Below are 21,615 nucleotides of genomic sequence, written 5' to 3' on the forward strand. Positions count from 1 at the left end.
AGAAGCCCAGAGCAGTAGAAACGTCTATGACGGAGCAGGGATACACTCAAAATCCTTAGCACTAATAAATACAAGTGTGCTCCCACCACTAATATATAAGTGGAGATGAAAGTTCATCTGTCTTTGAAGTGTTTCTTTTTAGCTCTGTTGCCTTTCCATTTGGTGATTAGTGTGAAAGCCAGGTTTTAGTTTTAGCATCACATCCTGGCACTTCATATTGAGTGAGATTTATGCCGGGCGTCCAAAGTTGTCATCACAACATACATTTGAGATGTGAATTCTACAAGCTAACTGCCTTGATATCTGCCACATTTGTATAAATTGAAGGATTAATTGTATAAATGTAATAATATTGAGTAAATGGTTCGCAATATGTCTCTTCTGGAAAAGCTTTTTCTTAATGAGGTTTAGTGTGTGACAGCTGTAAGAGCTCTGAAGGCAGTTACTCATGAAAACAGTAGAAGCTTTTAATGGCCATTCAAATAACGTCCAATATTTTTGGCATAATAAAATTATTATAATAAGATGTAATTGATAATCATGTTCCATAAGCAGAACAGAAATTAGTAATTAAAAAAAAGCATTCCAGTGAGGACTGCATTTAACACAACTATTTACTTAAGAACATTTTTAGACAATTTCTTGTTATACAGAAATGTATGTTCATGTTTCTGAGCCTCATTTATGAAACAACCAGAACAAATTGTGTAAGTAGCTCATAAATTCATTCTAATGAAGGAGCATTTGTACAAACAATTTACACAAATTTGTTCCACTTTTGTTTCACGAATCAGTGCGTAAACTGGTACAATGCAACAATTTGTGCAAGAATGTTTTCATGGAGAGTTTACACAAATTCATTCTAATTCTATCAAATTCTCTCATTCTAACAAAAATGAATTTGTTCATTTTTTAAATGAACAAATACAACAAATTGTTAATTAAAGGGATAGTTCACCCAAAGATTTTGTCATCATTTACTCACCCTCAAGTTGGTAACTAAACTAAAATACTATGAAAGTCAATGGCTACCGTCAACTGTTTGGTTACCTACATTCTTCAAAGTATCTTACTTTTGTGTTCAATTGAAGAAAGAAACTCGTACAGGTCAAATTATGACAGAATTTAAATTTTTGGGTGAACTGTCCCTTTAATTCAGGTATCAGAGAAATTTTTGTATCTAACTTGTGAATATTTTGCTCAATAACAGTTAATATGTTGCAGTATCATTCAGTCCCTTCAGACTTCATGTGAATAGGCCTTTAGACTTTCCTGACAGAACAACCTCTTCTCAAACTCATTTTACAACAGTTTTTTATAAGCAAACAATCAAGACTTGTGAATCATGTCCTCTACAGTAGTGACTATGCATACACTTTCACTTTAAAAGACAAGCATTATATCTACTTTCATGCAAATCAACACATGACACAACTCTCAGGCAGTGTGTTAGTGTGGACACTTACATAATTGTCTCTGGCAGACCATCCTGGGTAAAGCTGCATATGGAGCTGCCGTTCCTTGCGGGCTAATTCGTAATACTTAGCTTGCTCTTCCCGAGATAAACCATGCCACTGTTCGGTGCAGAGGGAGATTAGAGAGGGGGGGGGGGGGGGGGGGGGATTTTTCGTGCGCGGGGGGGGGGGGGGGGGGAGTAGTCAATTACTGACATGCATTTTTAAGTTCCTTCCAAAGAGATGAGTGCTGGCGTTTGGCTAAAAATCCTTGTTAACTCTCAAATGTTGCGTGTGTGTAAATGTGTGTGAGTGCATGTGCACTCATGCCTGGGGGTGGAATGGAACATGATGAAGAGATTAACATATGCAGCGATGAGAGATCGGGGAAAAAAACCCCCACAAAACTTTGATTTCATATCAAAACACTGGTTCCAATTTATCTGCGCTTTACTTCAAACCATGTCAGGGTGCAATTACCCCACACTGCCGCAAAACAGTCCTTTGCTGTGGCTAGCTGCCTCAAACCACAAAGGCTTTGGTTAAAGCATTAAATATGTTTAACTGTTCCTCTTTTCCAATTCCAAAATGGAGGAACATAGATGCTACCTGCCCGAATTTCTGAGCTGCCAGCTTGTGTGTTGGTGTATTTGTTAAATTGAGTTAGACAGAAGTGCTAACTACAATAGACTCCTTTGTGAAGGAGGTCTCATGGCGCGAGTGACCCGTGAATCAGATACGTACCCTCCGCCCGAGGATCTGATTGATCGCGGCGCTCTCCTTCAGTGTGCATTCGGCCACCACATTGGCACGCATCTCTTTCATATACAGCATGAAAGCGTTTAGAGGTTTCTTAATGTGAGGTCTTTTGGGCTCCTGCTCCTTTCTCTGGTCATGATGAGGTTTCCTGGAGAAACAGGAGGAGGAAAGAGTTTTAAAAAAAAGTGGGGGAAGAATTATTAAGTGATACAGGGAAATACAAAGGGGGAAAAAATGCTCGGGGTGGTGCGAAAGCGGCTGCCACAGCGACGCCATGGAGTTTGAGAGCGCCGAATGTCTGATTCCAACCACGAATCGGAAGGCTGCATGAGAGAACAATCTGGGAGCCAGTGCTGAAAAGCTAGCAGTGGCTTTTAATTATGTCCAGTTGGGTGCTTTCATGCAAAGAGATTACTTCACCAGTAATGGCAACCAAACCTTCATATTCCCTCCAACTCTATGACTCCCAAGCCCTACAACTCCCAGTATTTCGCTCCCATTAGTGACCTGGACCTGATACCTTAAGCCAACTGCACGGCTGGTCAAAATCAGAAATAAATAATAAAATAATAAAAATCCAATAATAAAAATAACCGATAAACGGCCAATAATACATTTCTATACATATTCGTCTGAATAAATTAAAAATAAAACAAAGTAAAATCATGATGAGCCCTGCATACCAAAGAGAAGGGTCATGTTCACCGAAAAGTCCAGCTATGATATTTTAATTCAACTTTATGAGGTCAAAATTTTTTAAATAAAAATAAAAATTAACCATGCACAGATTAACTGTTCATGATAAGGTCTATAGCAGGGTTCCTCAAATCTTGCCCTGGAGGGCCAATGCCCTGCAGAGTTTAGCTTCAACCCTAATCAAACACACCTGAGCAAGCCCCTCAAGGTCCTCAGGATCCAGAGAAAATCACAGGTAAGTGATTTTTATCATGGGTTTGAGCTAAACTCTGCAGGCAATGGCCCTCCAGGACCGGATTTGAGGATTTTGATTGACACTGATCTATAGTATAGAATTAATTTTCATTTAATGCCTAGTTTAAACGTTACAAGGGAGTTCACAACATTATAGTGTACGGTATGAAAAATGGATATTCATTTTGAGATTTACTAAAGATTACATTTATCAGTGTTATTAAATTAACTAATAATTAGTTAACCATGTTAGATAATGGAAATGAGTACAAATAAATATACAATATCAGTCCATATCTCATATTAACCATTACTAATCAATTGAAAAAAAAATTATAAATATAAATAGAAAAAAATTATAAAATTAAAATGTATATGTATATAATATAAATATTGGCCAGTAATGAAAGCAGTGTAAATATATGTGCTATCAGGGAACATAAATGCATAGATTGTATTTTTAGCATGCTGTCTAAATGGGATACTCACATGTGCATCATGTCTTCGTGCTGTGGTTCATGTTTCACCTGTGGGTTGACAATGGCGGGATGGGGGATTCCCGTGGCATGGGGTCCAGGAGGGCCTGGTACCATGTGATGAGAGAACCTGATAGCAAAACATAATGTGTGTGGGTTAATGCGTTGTTCATTATCAACATCCTAACCTTCTTAACTTCATCTCTAAAATAAAATGAAATGAAATGAAATGAAATGAAATGAAATGAAATAAAATAAAATACTGGATTGCATGGCCTAATCATGAATAAATAAATAATAAACAAATAAAAAGGTCCGATACATCTTCACAATTTTTCTGGATTGAATGGCCTAATCACTAAGAACAAAAATAAAAAATAAAAAAATAATAAATTATATACACATATACAGTATATATAGCAGATGTATTAGAGCTATTTTTGTCAAGTTGAGACAATACAATTAGCTACATAGATTTATTTATTTCATACTTTTATTTATTTGTTTTTATACTTATAAGTATAAAAATAAATAAATAAATCTATGTAGCTAATTTTATTGTCTCAACTTTACACAAATAGCTCTAATACATCTGCTGACGAGCACTCAAAACCATTAGTTTCACGTTGTCATCAAAAAACGTTCTTTTAATTGTTACCATTTGGCCATGTGTGCACTCACCATCCCAGAGGAGGGGTCATCTGTCCAACTCCCCCAGGGGAAAGGGAGTAGAAATTGGGAATGTCCGGTCCAGGATGATGCCTGGGCATACCTGCTTCAGGATAAAAAAAAAGTGGATGAGAAAACGACATTGGCGTGTGTTAGTGTGAGATAGACACATCTGGAGAGCAGCAGTGTGGCATCAGTGTGTGCTGCACAGTTGGGCCCTACGGTCCGGTGTGGCGCATAAGCAGATCAGGGGATAATTAGGAATACTTTTGCGCTGTTCTAATAAGCCTTGCTGATATGATTCACGCTGCTTATGGATGTCAGTTGGCCTACAGTACTAAGCTTCTCAACTTCACTCCAAACACACGCATGCACGCTCACACATACACACATTTGCACCAAGGTCAAGACTGTGTTTCTGTATAAAGACTTAAATCAAGGAGGGAAAAAGTGAAGCAAGGCCCTAGGGCTAACTTAAACTGTCAAAGGGGCATCCATGTACGACAACAAAGCCCAAGGGATATATATATATACACACACACACAGCAAGAACATGCAGTTTAAAAACAACCCCTGCATCTCCAACTCATAATTTTTCTCTCCATTGTTTCACATGGAGCTCAAATTGTGCAGTCTGTTACAGCAAAAGACTAAAATGGGTATTGAATTACTGTTAACTACTGGCTAACATAATTTTCTCCTCCTGCGCAGCCTAGGTGACATCAGCGGAAAAGGAAAATCATTTAAGAGGCAGAGTTTGATGAAAGATTTTAAGATAAACACTTGTTCACAGTAGAATCAGGAATGTGTATTTAAGTGGCAAATAGGGTCTATTTTTGATTTAATGTCAACATTCTGTACTAAATGAAAGAATTAAATCATGAAACACTGCACATATATTCCAGAAACACATCTTGAAAAGGCTAATCGCTCACATTTTCTTCATGTAAGTGTATTATTTTCAATTCCACCCTCAGCATATTATGTCTGATGAATAAGTGACTCCATGTTTGTGTTTGTATATGAAAACAGAGCAAGTTTTGGGTCACTGGCCAATCTGCTGGTGGCATGCGGCCTCATTCAGGCTATTTATAACTCTCCAGACCTCCTCCACTTCATCACATCCTGCCTGCCCTCTCCCTCACCGGTCGTCACAGAGGTGAGCGTAAGCCAGAGGGAGCACATATGGAGTTGGGTTCGCGTGCAACAACGAATCTCTCTGGCTCTTTTAAACTTTAACCCCACCTCTTTACACTGACTTGGGGGAAAGAGGATTCTAGTGAGAATGAGATTGTCTCTTCGGATCAGTGATAATAGAGAAAGAGTGCTTAAAACACCAGGAAATAACATTACAACACATAGAAACAGACTTAAAGGAAAAGTTCACCCAAGACAATCATTCTGTCAGCCTCATGTCTATCTAATCCAGCATTTATTTCTTCTGTGGAACACAAAAGAATATATTTTGGAGAATGTTGGTAACCATCCAGTTTTGGTCACCATTGACTTCCATTGTACTGACAAAAAAACACTGACATTTCTCAAAATATTATATTATGTTTCACAGAAGAAAGTCATGCAGGTTTGGAAAGACATGAGGGTGTAGTAAAATTACAGATTTTTCAATTTTGGGTGAAAAAATGAAAATGCCCCTTTAAGGGACAAAATAAAATTGAATACATTTTGAACCATACTGTATCTGGTTTCCCTTTGTTTTTAGAATATTTATAAAATTATAAATTTAAATATTAATAATAATAATAGCTAATAATAATTTGCCTATTCAAAAAAACGTCTCTTTTCCGTGGATGTAACCAAAAAGATAATAAATGTATATTCTTTTTTATAAAAATAAAAAATATTAACCAATAATATCGGAGCCTACATTTCAATTCAGTCAAATCCCAAAGAATAAAATCTACATAACTCTACATAATTCCCCACTGAACATTCTGTTTTACTCAAAAATGTCAAAATAGATTCAATGCTTTTAGTTAAAAGTGATGCCATTTTTTTAATGTTACATTACTTAGCCTAACTTAATGTACAGATTCAACTAAAAGTATTCCACTTTGTACATTGATTTCTCTGAAAATCAGACGTGATTGGAGGTGGGACTATCTGTTTTCTGTCTTTAAGTCATAGTTCTAAATTGTGGTTGTAAATGACTTTAATAATGTGCAATGAACTGGAGTGTATTTGTGCAGTTTGAATGCGTTTACCTTGCTTGGAATTGATGTCCTGTGGGTGATGTCCCGAGTGTGGGCCAGGTGCGAAGTGCTCATCGCTGTATGTGATCAGAGGGGTGAGGGGGTGAACGGCATGGGACGGCTGGACCACTGGCACCTTATTTGACTGCAAAACACAGAGGGAAAAACTGATATTGTAACAACTTCAAATGTGACCGAGGCATTCAGACTAAGAACAAATGGGCAATGAGCCACCAAAGTTGAGCACCTCACCAATGATGATGTGTGGATTGTGTACTGCAGTATTTTGGGGCAGAAACGAATGAATAAAGAAGGGGGTTGGGAGAGACGGAGTGTGGGTTAGAGGAGGAGAGAATGAGAAACAGGGAGGGAGGGAGGGAACGCCACAGGGCAGAGGCAGACCAGAGGTCTCGGGGCTGAAGATCAAAGGGAATCATTAGCCAGTGAATAAGGGAGTTCATCACAGAGCCCCGACCGTCTGCGGTGGAACTAAGCAGGGTTAATCACGTCAGCAGCGGACTCAACACACACACACACACACACACACACACACAGATCTGATCTGACTCACAAAGCAATGCTCAGCACACCACAAAAGCACATCAAGTACACGGTGTTCAAGAACATGTAGCAATTTTTCAGATAATTGGTGAGCTTCTCCTTTACCTGGCCTACAGATGATCTATTTCTGTCTTATGTCTAAAATTGTGTATTTTTGAGATGTAAAATGCAAAATATCTTAAATGGCAAACTCTGGATTTGCATTGAGCCTAAAGTCAAAGTTGGGGGCTTTGGATCAATTTTAGAATCATGGTGGAAACTAATTTGGTACCGGTCATAAGCTGTAACCGTGAATTTTGACTATATCATTTAATTTGTATGCATTTGTGTAACTCGTGGTTACTATAGATAACTAAACTGAAACAAACATTAAAACCATGAAAAAAAAAAGTTATTACTTCAAATAAGTTAAATAAATAAAAATAAAAGTTGTAACATATCATTTTCAATTAGTATAACTTGATGTACTAAAACTAAAACTGAAATAAAAAATGAACAAAACTACATTAATCTTATGTCTAAAATTGTGTATTTTTGAGATGTAAAATGCAAAATATCTTAAATGGCAAACTCTGGATTTGCATTGAGCCTAAAGTCAAAGTTGGGGGCTTTGGATCAATTTTAGAATCATGGTGGAAACTAATTTGGTACCGGTCATAAGCTGTAACCGTGAATTTTGACTATATCATTTAATTTGTATGCATTTGTGTAACTCGTGGTTACTATAGATAACTAAACTGAAACAAACATTAAAACCATGAAAAAAAAAAAGTTATTACTTCAAATAAGTTAAATAAATAAAAATAAAAGTTGTAACATATCATTTTCAATTAGTATAACTTGATGTACTAAAACTAAAACTGAAATAAAAAATGAACAAAACTACATTAAAAAAAAAATTCTTAAAACCTATGAATATGAAAACGGAAAATATAAAAAATAAAACTCTTTCAAAATATTAATAAAAACTACAATAATATCTCTGATACTAAAATAACATTGGTGTAGCTTTGATGAAAAACAGCAATAAAGTTTGCCAGAAAAGTTTACGAGGAGCAAATCTATTTACCATTGAACAGTGTGGTAGAATGAAATAGCACATTTAATGCACATCCTTTGCCCTTCATTTAGTTGCACTAGCTTTAAAAAGTGTTCTATATTTGTTAGGAAGAGCAAAACGAGAGAAAAAAGTAAAAAATATTACCTAATAAATCTAATTTATTCTGACCAAAGTCATTTGAACACACATTACATTTGTTCACTGAGTGGGAAATTCCCAGGAGGACTTAGGAAGCTTATGATCAAACCAAAAGCATTTTAAAAAATGATTAAAATGTCCTATGAAATCAATCTAAATGCAAAAACAAACATGAACTCACTTAGAGAGAAAAGTGCAAAAAACAGTTATTGATTGTATGCTGTTCCTAAGGTTAATCTGTATTGAATGTTCAACCGCAGAACTTGCGAGAGAGGCGAGACGGGTAAGAAGTGGCCCACCCGTGCCACAGGCAAAACTCCCACAGGCATGAACGAGCGGTTTGTCCAAATTTGGGAGCAAAGTTTGCTGTTTCCAACCAGCTAATTAGCCAGAGAGGCAGGTGTAGGGTGCCATTTCCTCGGCAGACGTACTGCTGTAAACCCACGGGGCGGAAGGAGTGTGTGCGTCTGCGCTTGGGAGGGGGGGTTATTTTGGAGTCTCCCAGACACGGGACAGAAGCCGAGCGGGGTGACGATGATATGAATGGCATTCTCTGGAAAGATCTGAGCTTTGATAACTTTCAACAACACTCGGAGTTCCAAAGACATCAGAAATGCCTACATTTTCCAATGCATTTTTGGGATTCTTGAGTGTAAGCTGATGATACACAATTGTAAATTTCTGTATTAGTAAATGCTTTCGAAAATGACAGATGTAGGACAGTGTTTCTCAACCAGGGGTCCGTGGACCCCTAGTGGTCCTTGACATAAGGCCAGGGGGTCCGTATAAAGTATGAATTTTTGTATACATTTTGTATATTTTGACATGACATGTTCCCATGAAAGAAAAATCCAATATAGCTGATGATATGGCCAAATACTGGACAAGTCACCTAACTTGAATTATACATTAGACTGCATTTGGTCCTCACAAAGACACAAAGGATACATAGATGAGTGAGTTTTGTTCTGGGGGTCCTTGAGGATGGTTCTGAATTGGACTGGGGTCCGGTACGCCAAAAGGTTGAGATTCACTGATGTAGGACATGCTCCTGGATCCTTTGAAAAACAAACATAGTCCTAACCCTATCCCTAACCCAAACCCTATAAAATCAAAGCAAATGTTAGGTTGATAAGGTTATTCAAACCCCAAGCCCTAAACGAATCCCTAAAATATGCTGGGAATGTTGTTCCAAGACCAACAAGGATGTTGATCCAGGAGTATGTCATATTTGGCTAAATCAAGTAGGGGTATAGCAGCTATTATAATTAACCACTTTCCAAAGGTTATTCCACCCTGCTTTTTGGGTAATAATAATAACTTAAACATATTATTTTAAAAACTTTGCTTTACTTCAGTGCAAAGGAAACAAACTGCATCCAGCTGAAATATCCATTTTGAGACCAAGAACAAGCCTCTGCCAACCGGTCCCATCTGCAGTCAAGCGAACAAACTCGCAATTGGTACTGGGTGAATGTTATGTACCTAATTAATATTCATGAGCCAGACTGACAAGAATTACCATGGGTCAGATTCTGTGCCACAGAAATGTTGACCGACACCTAAAGCCGATGATTATTTGTATGATAAGACAGTGATTACCAGGTGAAATCACATGCTTAACATGAAACTGGGGAATAGAATAGAATTGTTTTTAATGTTGTAAAAAAAGAAAAGAAAACAATATTAAGAAATTAAAAACAATAATAAAACATCTGCTTTGATGTTTTAAGAAGCAATAAAATACTTTTTTAAAAATTAAATTATCTTATTAATAGTTCAGTCCAGTATGCGATTTAAATACGGTTAAACTCTTGGTCTGAGGTGATGGCTAATCTGGACGAGTAGTTTTTAAAAGGGTCTTATCCTACCTTAAGGAAGCCTTATCCCTGACTCTGCCTCATTACTAATATGTGACTGGGGGCCAGTAGCTACTGAAAAAGGTCCTCACTGGAAGACTGCATGATAGCATCCTTACCCCCTCTTCATTTGACGCCTCTCAGCTCTTTTTGGCTTTTCCTCTGGGAGAGAGATAAGAGGCAAGCATATTTTTCATTTAAGCCCCTAGTCTCTGTCTCGGAGTAAAGAAGAAAAAGAGATACTGAGTAGTGGAGGAAAAACTTAAAACAGTTTGCGTTAAGGAGTCCATGCAAGCATCACGCAAAAAACACCACGACTCTCCAGAATGACAATACGGGGTCCTCGACTTACGGCAGCTATGAAAAGTGGGAGTTGGCACTTTGCGTTCCACCTTATTCGATCGGGGCCTCTTTTAGGTCCTCTCAGTTGCAGCTGTCAGAGCCCATTTCTCTCAACTTCTTAATAAACTGCCATCTCGGCGCATTGCATAAAGCTAAAATTCCAGCAGGGAACCTCAAGACTGCTGTGCCAATTTTCAGGGGTCCCCGAGGCACAACCTCAAAAAGCATCCACTTTTCCGAAAAAAGGCAAAAGCAATAACATGTCAAATTTAAAATACATTTAGCCTTCCGAAAATGTGGTTGCCTTTAATAAACTAAGAGAGGGCTTGGTACTTTTGGCTTTCCGTGGTCTTAAATAAAAGTCACGCAGAGTGACTCACCGCCACTCAAGGCTATTCAAATCCTTCCAGGTGGTTTGAGATCACGAGCTGCGCCACCCCGTTCCCAACCCGGCTCAATGACGTATTAAATTAAAAACACTTTCACACAACCCGACCAGGAAGTGGCCGGACACCCCAGCTGACCACAGGAACCCGGGTCGGATGGTGCCATGGGGATTTATCCCCAAGGATCCCTCAGAGTTTTCACAGGCCAGGGTGGCAGGATATAGCATGGACTTACCTCCCCCGTTCTCTCTTTTATTATGAAGAAAAATAATAGGCTTAGATCCTTCTATTCATATTTGCAAAGAGGCGGTGCCGATTGAAAAGAAGCATGTCCATTTAGGATTTTATAAGCAGGTCTGGCCAAGCCTGCCTCTAGAGCCCCACAGATGTGGTTTTAAAAGAAGTTTCATTGTGCAGAACTCAAGCTGGCTGAGGGCCTGCAGAAAATCCAGAGGAAAGAGGGAAAAGCTAGAGTTCAGGAAATAGCAAAATTGGGAGTTGGGAGACAAAATGGACATGGTTCAGTTCAACAACCTCTCCATGAAAGCACCACTACTTCAACCAATCAGCACGGAACGCTGAAGACTAATGTCCAGCTGGTAACCCTTTTCTGAATTTTCCCAGAAAGAGTTTTACCATCCAGACATGACTTTCCTATCCTAAAACCAGTTCTGCAATCATCCAAGCACCGTCTGCTTTCCTTCCCAAAACCGACCCAGGCTCATTGGAAAAAACATGCCTGTGGCGACATTTCTGCAAAATTATATTACGTTGCTTCTTGCACGTAATATCATTTTGCAGAAAGTTCTACTTTAAAGGTGAAATGTCCAGTGAGTAGCACTAAAAGCGTTTTATCCTAAATTGATTTATGTGAATTTGGCTACGTTTCATTACATTGGTTGTTTTATGTATTGCAACAGTGGTGCTTAAAAGCTAAACGCTCTATCGTGTTAGAAAATGACGTACCACCTACACTAAACCTAACTAATAGTGTTAACAAAAGAAAATGTGAGATAATGCATTTGATTAAAGAAACCATGATATTTTAGCTTGCTTTTACAATTGTTTGAGCTCTTTTATCGCGACTTGTGTTTCACAAGATTCTCACCCGAGCGTTTCGTGTCGCAAATGCAATGTTGTACCAGGTGCGCTACCGAGCAAGTTTACTACATCAGAAAGCCACAGAAAGTTGTTGGTATTTTATTGCCACTAGTGTTTATTCCCAATGAAAACTGCAGTAAATTGTATGTACAGACAAAATTTTGGAGTTTTGCAAAAATGTAGGTAGAAGTGTGTTTTTCCAATCAGCCTATGTTGCCCAAAACATTGTCAATGTTAGCAACAAGAGTTTTCTTCGCACCACCAGCCCTTTGTCCTCCACTCAATTATCTCATTTCCGTGGTGTTGGGGAGAGGGGGGTGGTTTATAATAATCTCTTCCCTCCACTGTAATTTATATGCAATGAGGACTCCTCATGCCCGTGGCTAGAATAAAGCGGCTGTGTGAAAGAGCGAGAGGTGTTTTGCAAACATTTGAAGAGTTGGCAACTTAAGCGCTAACGACAGATTGCCATACAGCTACAAATCTAGGTGAAATCCATTCACACTGTTTACCTACAAGAGAGAAAGAGAGAGAGATGCCCGCACATGAATAAAAGCAAATTAAAGAGTAAATGCATGGGCAGGTAGGTTCAAACAAGTCAGGTTGTTCTCTGCTCAATACTCCACACTAAGCATTTTTAGCATAATGACGATTACCACAGAATTTTCAATTAATCCTTTGTTTTTATAAAGCAATAGTTGAAATATTGCATATAATTTTGAACAGGTAAGATCCAGTAAGTGATTCTATCATATTTCTTTGTCTCATCTACACTCTTAAAAATAAAGGTGCTTCACGATGCCATAGAAGAACCTTTTTGTCTAAATGGTTCCATAAAGAACCTTTAACATCTGAAGAACCTTTCTGTTTCACAAAAGGTTCTTTGTGGCGAAAGAAGGTTCTTCAGATTACAAAAAGGTAAGAAAGAGATGGTTCTTTAAAGAACCTTTGACTGAATGGTTCTTTGTAGAACCAAAAATGGTTCTTCTATGGCATCGCTTGAAGAACCTTTTGAAGCACCTTTATTTTTAAGAGTGTAGTCTATGTCAGCATTATGTTTAATTCTTATGGCTATACTTTGGAAACAGTGTGTATTGTAATAGTGATAATAAGAGGAATGAGTTGAAATTATTTTCCACAGTAAGTTGACATTCGCACAAAGGTAACTTATTGAACACTGTAAATTCCTTTAAAGCACTGTACCAGAAAGGCGACTAACTTTCAAATGCAAAAATACAACCAAAATCAGAGTTTATAGAGTCAGAGTAAATAAAGAAATAAATAAGTGTTAAGGAAAAAGTAATAAAATAATTAAAGACTGAGTTTAAAATGATTGAATTATCGATATAATAAAATGAGTTTAGGAATTATCTTCTGCTGTAAACTGACACAAAGATATCCTATATTTAACCCCAAAAATTCCTTTAAAGCACTGTACAAGAAAATCAGAGTAAACAAAAAAAAAAAAAAACTACAAATTGTTGTCATTTGCTTTAAGTTTTGGACTATTGAAACACTTCACAAAAGACCGGTTCTCAATAGAAACACACCCTGTCCTATCAGCCAAAACAGTTCTCGCCCACAGACACAGACACACACACAGCCAGGTGTTCATACTCGCATTCATTCTCTCATCCAATTGGTAGGAATGCATGACCTTTAAACAACAAAGATGAACACACACACAGTGCCCACTCAAATCGATATATTGGCCCTTTAAAGCCCCAGTAAGTGAGCAACCCCAGTACTGAGCCACCTAAATAAAGAGAGGCCCCCAGTCTAGAGCGGCAGGTTATAAATGGAATGTGATATTGGCAGGACGGCCTGTTAGCTCTGGGGCTTACCAAACCCAATTAATGAAGCGCTCTCATGGCACATGCCACATGCCCAAGGTAACGATACAAACAAGAGGAGGAAGTGAAGGGTGGATGGAGAGAGCGAGAGGTAGAGGAGAGGGGAACGAATGGAGGAAAGCCTGCCCTAAAGGCTTTAAAAGAAAGAGAGAGAGCAAGAGAATGAATGAAAGATGGACCTTATTTTAATCATTCTCAGGGATGAACATTGGCATCAGAACATACACGTTACACCTCAAATCTCACAAAAAAATTAAAAATAAAAATAAAAATGTAAAAGTGCTGTAGTACTGAAAGAAAAATAAATAAGAAATAAAGCAATATGAATAAATAATAGAAAAAGATTTAATCTTCTTTTGTATTTTTACATAAGATAAATAAAAAATAAAAAAGACACTTTACAAAATAGTTGGTACCATGATAAGAGCAGAATTATTTCAATAAAAAAAAAAAGTTATTATTACTACTATTATGAATGAATCAATATGAGTAAATTAATAAAAAAAACAAAATAATAGGAAACCATGTTATTTCCTTTTGTTTGAGAGAGATATATATATATATATCTCTCACCAGCTGTCATCTGCAAAAGGCAAGCATGCGCAGCAGAACTTCAAACATCTCTCATATGCAGCGTTGCATTCTGACAGATGTGAACCATAAAACAAACACAAACGTGATACATAAGCACTGGAACTGCGCCAACCTGAGGCGATGCACGGACGAGGGATTTAAAGCTTGTTGAGAATAAAATACAGTATTTATCAAGACAATAAGGCAACAAGGATGCTTCCTAACAGACAACACAGGATTAACCGAAAAGTGAAAAGGGTTGAGAGTAGGTTTTGATAGCAATCGACAGACTGCACTTTTACAATAGAAATATACAGACTTTGCTGATTGGTTGTGAAGTGACGTGTCACAGTTTTGCATTGTGTGGAGGTTATATAAAGGTTTGGCAGGGATTCTCAACATCACGCTGCACGTTCACCTTGTGGCTTATGCAGGGCTCATTCTCACAGCAGGACCTGGCCACTTCAAAGCGCCACTGAAAGGTCAAACATTCCACTGGAGTGGACCCATCAGCGGGTAGCGTGGCATCCACTGACCAAACACACAGACAACGTGCCATTAGTATGCATTCTGACACAAACACAGTCACATACATTAAACTTTAAAGCCAACCCGGTGTCTACGTGCCAAACGCATGCATCCGTGATCCTCACAACCTTGTTGGAAGTGCAGAAAGCATATGAATGAACACTTGTTTATTCCTTGTTTTCATACTGAGCCAGCTCTCGCTCTCACTCGGTTATTTATGGAAGGCAGATTCTCCAACATAATCAAACTGGCCAATTGCATGCTAGTGCTACACCTTGACAAACAACAGAAAAGCAGCAGCTCAAAAGCAAAGCACAAACGAAAGGACTGCAATTTTCTTGCAAACGTATAGTAGGGGCGCTTTCTGGTCTTCTGATTAAATCACTAAGGTTTGAACAGTATTAGCACATAACTTGTCCAGCACCATTGGTGCTACAGACATGAATGATACCTCAAATCATGCGGCGATCAGATCAGAATTGTTATTGATAATGATAAAACTACAGAAAGCAACTAAACTAATAACATAAAATTCAAATAAATAAATAAATATTTTTTCATCGAAATAAAATAAATAAAAACATTTTTATTTAAATAAAAGTATTTAAGTTTATTTTAATAAATATCAAATTAAAAGATTGAATATATTTCATTTTAAAATTGTTATCTTGGTTTATTTCATTTTTTTTTATTAAAATAAAAATGGAAAATACATGTAATTATTTTAAATATTATTTGAATGTATATTTTATTTTAATTCTTTCAAATAAATAGATAAAATAAAAGAATAAAAACCATAAATTGTATTAATATAAATAAATATATTTTGTCTTCATTTTTATTTTATCAAAATAAAAATTTAAAATACATTTAAATATAATTTCAATACTTTAAAATAAATAAATAATATATAAAAATTAAATATTTTTTTTAAATTTAAAATAATAATAAAATAAAATTATATACAAATAAACTGTATTTTTAAATATAAATAATAATACATAAACATGTCCTTGGATGCTCTACAGAAATAACTGGCATCACCACAAAGTAGAGAACAGATTTATTACCAAAAAATATTAAATAATTAATTTAGCCTTTTCAACTTTTCAAATTACTGTGCTAGTTTAGAATAGCTCAGAATAGCTTAGCACATGCAAAGCAACTACCACCTATAATCATGGTGATTTTGCATGAGTGATCGGCACTTAAAAATATATTTTTTTCCCTCAAAATATAAAAAAAACATTTGTTTCTTCTATTACAAAAATAAAAATGGAGCAGCAGGAGAAGAGAGAGAGAGATATATACAGTATATGTCAAGTTTCAGAGTCATTTTTAAGCAGGCGTTTGAAGAGGTGGGATTTGTCTGGCATGTGCAGACGGTGTTTTGCCGGCACATTCACACAGGTATACGGCACATAAATGGCTGCCACTCTGGATTTAGGAGGAACTTGCAGCGAGGGGAGAATGAGACCTGCGGGAGAACTTGTGATGGAGGGGTGGAACAATCCGCTCCCTCTCTCTCCCTCGCTGCAGGGCAGGAGGCTCAGGTTAATGTTTGAGTGAAGCGGTGATACGCTGCCGCACGTGTGTTTGTTACCGTGTGAGCGTGTACACGTGTGAGCTCACAAACTGTACCTGCAACATCAGAGCGGCTATGGTGAATGGAGCTACTTCAGATGCTGGGTAGTGACCTAGTTTCACACTCACAGCAACAAAGCCTGAGCTTTATGGCCCAGAGTTAGGGATTGAGATGAGAAGAAAAGAGGAAGCGGAGCAGGGGGAGGGTGGGAAAGAGACAGAAGTCTACAACGATTGAAAGCAAATTAACATAGCAGAAGATGTGGCTTTCTGCTCTGCACACGTCATATACAGTCAATAGTTGCATGCACAGACAGAGGTCTCCATTAAAAGGCGAATGCACTAGACTTTGAGCACACAATTTCTTCGTATGACATCATGCTCTGCGGCATCTTTTTTTTTTTTTAAAGCCCAAATAGCAAAAAAATAAATAAAAAATTGCAAAAACATACAACCTCCTCCAAAGCTGCAGCTTTAAAATATATGTTCTTTTAATTCAGCAAGACGTATCAATCTTCTATTAGTGACGCATCTTCACCTCATTTAAATTTTCAGCTCACAGTTCACTAAAATTGAAGTTTGGAATGCAACAAAATGCTAAACTTCTTCGCATGAGCTTGTTTTTCTGGGCTCCAGCATTTGCATGCATATGAATAGAATTCAATGAAAGGAAAAGTGTAGTGTGTCTTAATAAACCCACTTCTATATCACAAGCATATTGTTATGTTTACATGTGAAGTGTGCAATTTCTAGTCTGCAGCTTATAGCATTCACACACATTGAAAATAAATGGTGTAGAAACCATTTTCACTCAGAAACTAACAGTAAATGTAACAAATCCTTACAAAAAAATTACAGGCAACACATTGAATTAAACAGGAAACGTTTAAGCAGAAAAAAAGTCAAATGTATTACAATATTGTTTTTATTTATTTACAACTTCAAAAAAATATTTTTTTTGCAAAATTATTAATCAAAATTCTTTACAGCCAGAAACGTCATGGGTTTGAATGCAAGAAATCATAAAATCATAATGTACAGTAAGTTACTTTCGATAAAGGCACCAACCAAATGCATAAATGTAACATTTCTATGAAACGGCGGAAATAACGAATAATATGAAATTGAGAAAACGGTCAATAAAGCTTGTTTCTTAAGAGAACTGTGATCTTCTGTATGTTTGGAAACAAAAAATGTTTCAGTTACTTTTGGTGCCATTAGCCCTGCAAAAATTACATGTTCAACCTTTAAAGTGGAATGTGATACAGTGTTTTTAGCACATTGCTGTGTTTACTAAAGTGACCTGGGTTATTGCATACTGCAATAACCTCTCTATGATGTTCTGGTCACAAAATATAACTCGGGTCCCTCTTTAATACAGGCTTATAAAATATTGGTTTAATTTAAAATGAAGTCTAATCGCTAAGAAAAAAATAACAGCATATGTCCTCAAAAGACTGTATGATTTGAGGCATCATTGTTTCCAAAGAATAAAAAAAACAACTTCCAGTTATTTCCAGAGATTACTTTCTTACTATTTATTTGAAATATAACCAGACAAGACACAAAAATTGTCTCTGTGCTTGTTATTTGTGCAGTTTGCAGAGATACTTTAAAGTAAACATACTTCTCAAAGGGTGCAAGAAATCAAAACCGGTTCTGACAGATTCAAGAGTGAATACATCTCAATAAGACCGCGGGATCAATTGTAACAACCCTACATCTTCACTCTTTTATCACATAAAGTCTTTGTCGCACTGTTTTGCTTGTAGGTAGGACAATACCACATTACGCACAAACCTCTCATATAAATGTGGCCTCCCCACATTGTTAGGGAATTAGCTAGTTAACCTCAACACAACTGCTTTTCAATTTAGCATCAGCCAGTGAAAACCCTCAGTCTGAGAGCACACACACACACACACACACACGCACAATAATTCCCGGAGAACAAATGACTTCTCCCAACCCACGCATGACTAGGGAGCACTTCAACGAGCTCTTGAAAGTCGGCTCACATGCAGGACGGGCACCTCCCCCTGTTAGATACTTTTGAAGGAGTACTTTTGTGACTATTGTCCATACTAAAGCAAACAAAACATGGGCTGTGTGCAAACAAGGCGAGACACGGTGGAGGAGTATGCAAACGTGCACGAGGTCTTTGTTTTCCTGACTCTCTGTGATTTAACTCAGAGATAATGGGATAGGAGAGGGAACGGGCCCAAGTCCTGGGCCAACCAAAATAAAACTGGCTTTTGTTTGATGAAGATTCAGAAAATTTGCCTAACCGTTGGGTTGGTAAATAAAGTGTAAATAAATAAGTGTAAATAAAGGTGTCATGTGCTGCAACAATCAGATTTCCAAGAAGCTTTGAATTAATGTTCAATCTCAGAATGAGTTCGTAACTAACATCACATCTTGGTTATGTAGATACAATCAGTCAGTCGGTCTAATGCAGTTAGGTTACTTCTCAAAATAGCTCTAATAATTGCAAACTAAATCCATAATGCATAAGCAGCCTGAGCACCATTTTCCATGGATGTATGCCATCTCAGATACCTAAATATTGATCAAAGACCAGGTATAAATCTCAGCGTATGCCAGGCAAACCTATCTAGAGTATTCTGCTGGAATATGAATTATACCACTAACGTTGGAGACAGATGCTTCCTGGATGGAGCTTTCCAAAAGCTAGAAAATCCTGAAACTCCACAATGTGCTACACAAATCACAGCCAATCAGAATATATTTAGATTTGGGGGTCACCTGTGTGCTAGTTTACTTCTAAAAGTAAAAAAAAAAAAAAAGTAAATACATGCATTGAACATTTACAATCTTCTGTTAAAATTGACAAAAAAATATATATATATTGATGACTCGTATTGCACTCATAAAATGCTCTCAAGAATGACAGATATCACCTTTCTGTAATTACCTTTCTGAATAGCAACAGCAAGTAGCAACTCATGGTTTGTAGCTATTATGCAACTAAAGGCTTTTGGTGAAAAAAGCCCTTTTTGTCCACTGGAAATTTGTGGAAAACCCTTTTTCAGTCTTTTATTGACACCTTACTATGGTTGTTTGCATCAATAACAGCCCTAAGGTCAACAACAGATGAGATATTTTAACACATTTGTGTTTATATAAAATGCTTACATGCTAGATCATTTGAAATATAGCTTCAACATCCCGGTCAAGATATTTCGGCCCATCTTCAAATCTCACCAAGGTATCAATTGCTTCCACCTACCTTTATGATTCTACACACAGCCAGTCCACGTCATACTACCAAGCGTTCAAACACACCTGTACAATTTGGAATAATAGTGAGTCATCAAAACTATCAAATAACACTACTGTAGCAACAACTTTTTAAAAAAATATATTTTGTTATATAACTTAAATATATCAAGATTTTGTTTGCATAGGAGTCAATCTTATAGGTCCTATAACTGGTCAACATTTCTTGACGTTTCAGTGTTTTTAAATCACTTTTTGCCTTCACTGGATCATTTTAAATGGTGTGAGAAATTGTTTTATAACTAACAATACAAACTCCAAACAAAAAATATTTTATTTTATTGAGTATTTTGGAGATTACTGGAGTATGTTGTACAAGAAAATACTATTTCAGTTTGTCTACTTCAAAATGTCACATTTAATTTAATGTGTTACTTCACTGTGAAATTGTGAAATTAACTAGCAATATTTAAATGAAAATGGTTTCTACACCTTTTTTTTTTTACAGCGTATTCTTTCAATTAATAAGATGTCATAAAAACTAACTTCCATAGAATTACAAATGTTTCTAATTCTAAAATACTGTTTAGATGAAGTACAGTATGTCACGTTCCACAGGTTGATAACTTCCCAAAGGTATTTCACATCAGCTAGACATGCATCTACAAAAACATTTTAAGCATTTAAGCAGAAGGCTTCAGATCAAAAGTTTTTAAGATCACGAGAAACAAACTCAGTTAAGTGTGCCCAGACTTTTTACTGTTAGCATTCAAAGGCCCAGCATCAGCATATTTAATTTTATTATTATCTATGCACATCCTTTGGGAGGCACAGGTGCTGTTAATAACCAGAGGTTGAGAGGAGTTGGTATGAGGCACAAAGGCAAAGACGAGCAAATGCAGTCTTGCGGAGTATTTTTATAGGTTTCATCATCCAGCATCAAACAACTGAGGAAAGTAAACAAAGTGCTAGTCATCTCAGGTCTCACATCAGCACCCAAAATGAGTTTGAGAAAGAGAGAGCATATCATACAACAAAATAGGGGGGTGAATAATAGCAGATGTCCTACAAATACAGAAAAGAGTGTATTTGGACACGCAGTCTCATATCAGAGGCTCTATACATTTGTGAAGTGCCCTTCAGTAATAAATGAACACTCCACACAGGTTCAAATCAATTAGTGATAGGGAAAAAAAAATATCACAATGCAGGTCTGTGGAGATCAGGAACAGTAATGCAGAAGGCCAGACTCAGAGATGAAAGATCAGATCAAAGGGGCAGAGCAGTCAATTTGTCTGATGAACCTAACAATAGGCTGACATGAGGGGCACTGGTAATGGTTTATGTAGTTTGTGTAAACCGTGATCTTAGTGTGAACATAAGTTTATAAACATGGTGAAAAAAATACAAAGAATGGAGTATTATATAGTATATATTTAGCATGTAATAGTATACTGTTATCCTCAAGGCTGCATTTATTTGATTCAAAATACAGTAAAACTATGGAAGCCCGTTTCCACCACTGAATACATTTTTTTTTAAATAAATAAAAAAGGTAATTTCGACTTCTCACAATTCTGACTTTTTTTTCACAGACTTGTGAGATATAAACTCACAATTGCGAGTCATAAAGTCAGAATTGTGTGATATAAAGTCACAATTGCGAGGTGATGACTCGCAATTCGGACTTTTTTTCTCATAATTGTGAGATATAAACTTGCAATTGCGAGTTATAAAGTCAGAATTGCGTGATATAAACTCGTAATTGTGAGTTAAAGTCCAATTTTGAGGGGGGCAAAAAAGACTGATATGTTCTCAGAATTGTGAGTTTATATCTCACAATTCTGAAAAAAAAAGTCAGAATTGTGAGAAAAAAAAGTCAGAATTGTGAG

General features: G+C 36.8%; 1 protein-coding gene across 1 annotated transcript in view; it reads right to left on the minus strand.

The window, feature by feature from the left end:
• The window catches only part of LOC107583218 (lymphoid enhancer-binding factor 1), a 52,282-nt gene that overhangs the window by 9,929 nt on the left and 20,738 nt on the right, over positions 1 to 21,615 (minus strand). Inside the window, exons 6-10 of the mRNA XM_016269367.1 lie at positions 6,511 to 6,643; positions 4,301 to 4,391; positions 3,633 to 3,749; positions 2,199 to 2,361; positions 1,467 to 1,574 (exon numbers count right to left, since the gene is read on the minus strand). Of these exons, the coding sequence (XP_016124853.1) occupies positions 1,467 to 1,574; positions 2,199 to 2,361; positions 3,633 to 3,749; positions 4,301 to 4,391; positions 6,511 to 6,643 (612 nt within the window). The remainder of the gene's footprint in view (positions 1 to 1,466; positions 1,575 to 2,198; positions 2,362 to 3,632; positions 3,750 to 4,300; positions 4,392 to 6,510; positions 6,644 to 21,615) is intronic.

Source organism: Sinocyclocheilus grahami, unplaced genomic scaffold (genome assembly GCF_001515645.1).
Source record: "Sinocyclocheilus grahami isolate Dianchi unplaced genomic scaffold, SAMN03320097.WGS_v1.1 scaffold51.1, whole genome shotgun sequence".
Classification (NCBI taxonomy): domain Eukaryota; kingdom Metazoa; phylum Chordata; class Actinopteri; order Cypriniformes; family Cyprinidae; genus Sinocyclocheilus; species Sinocyclocheilus grahami.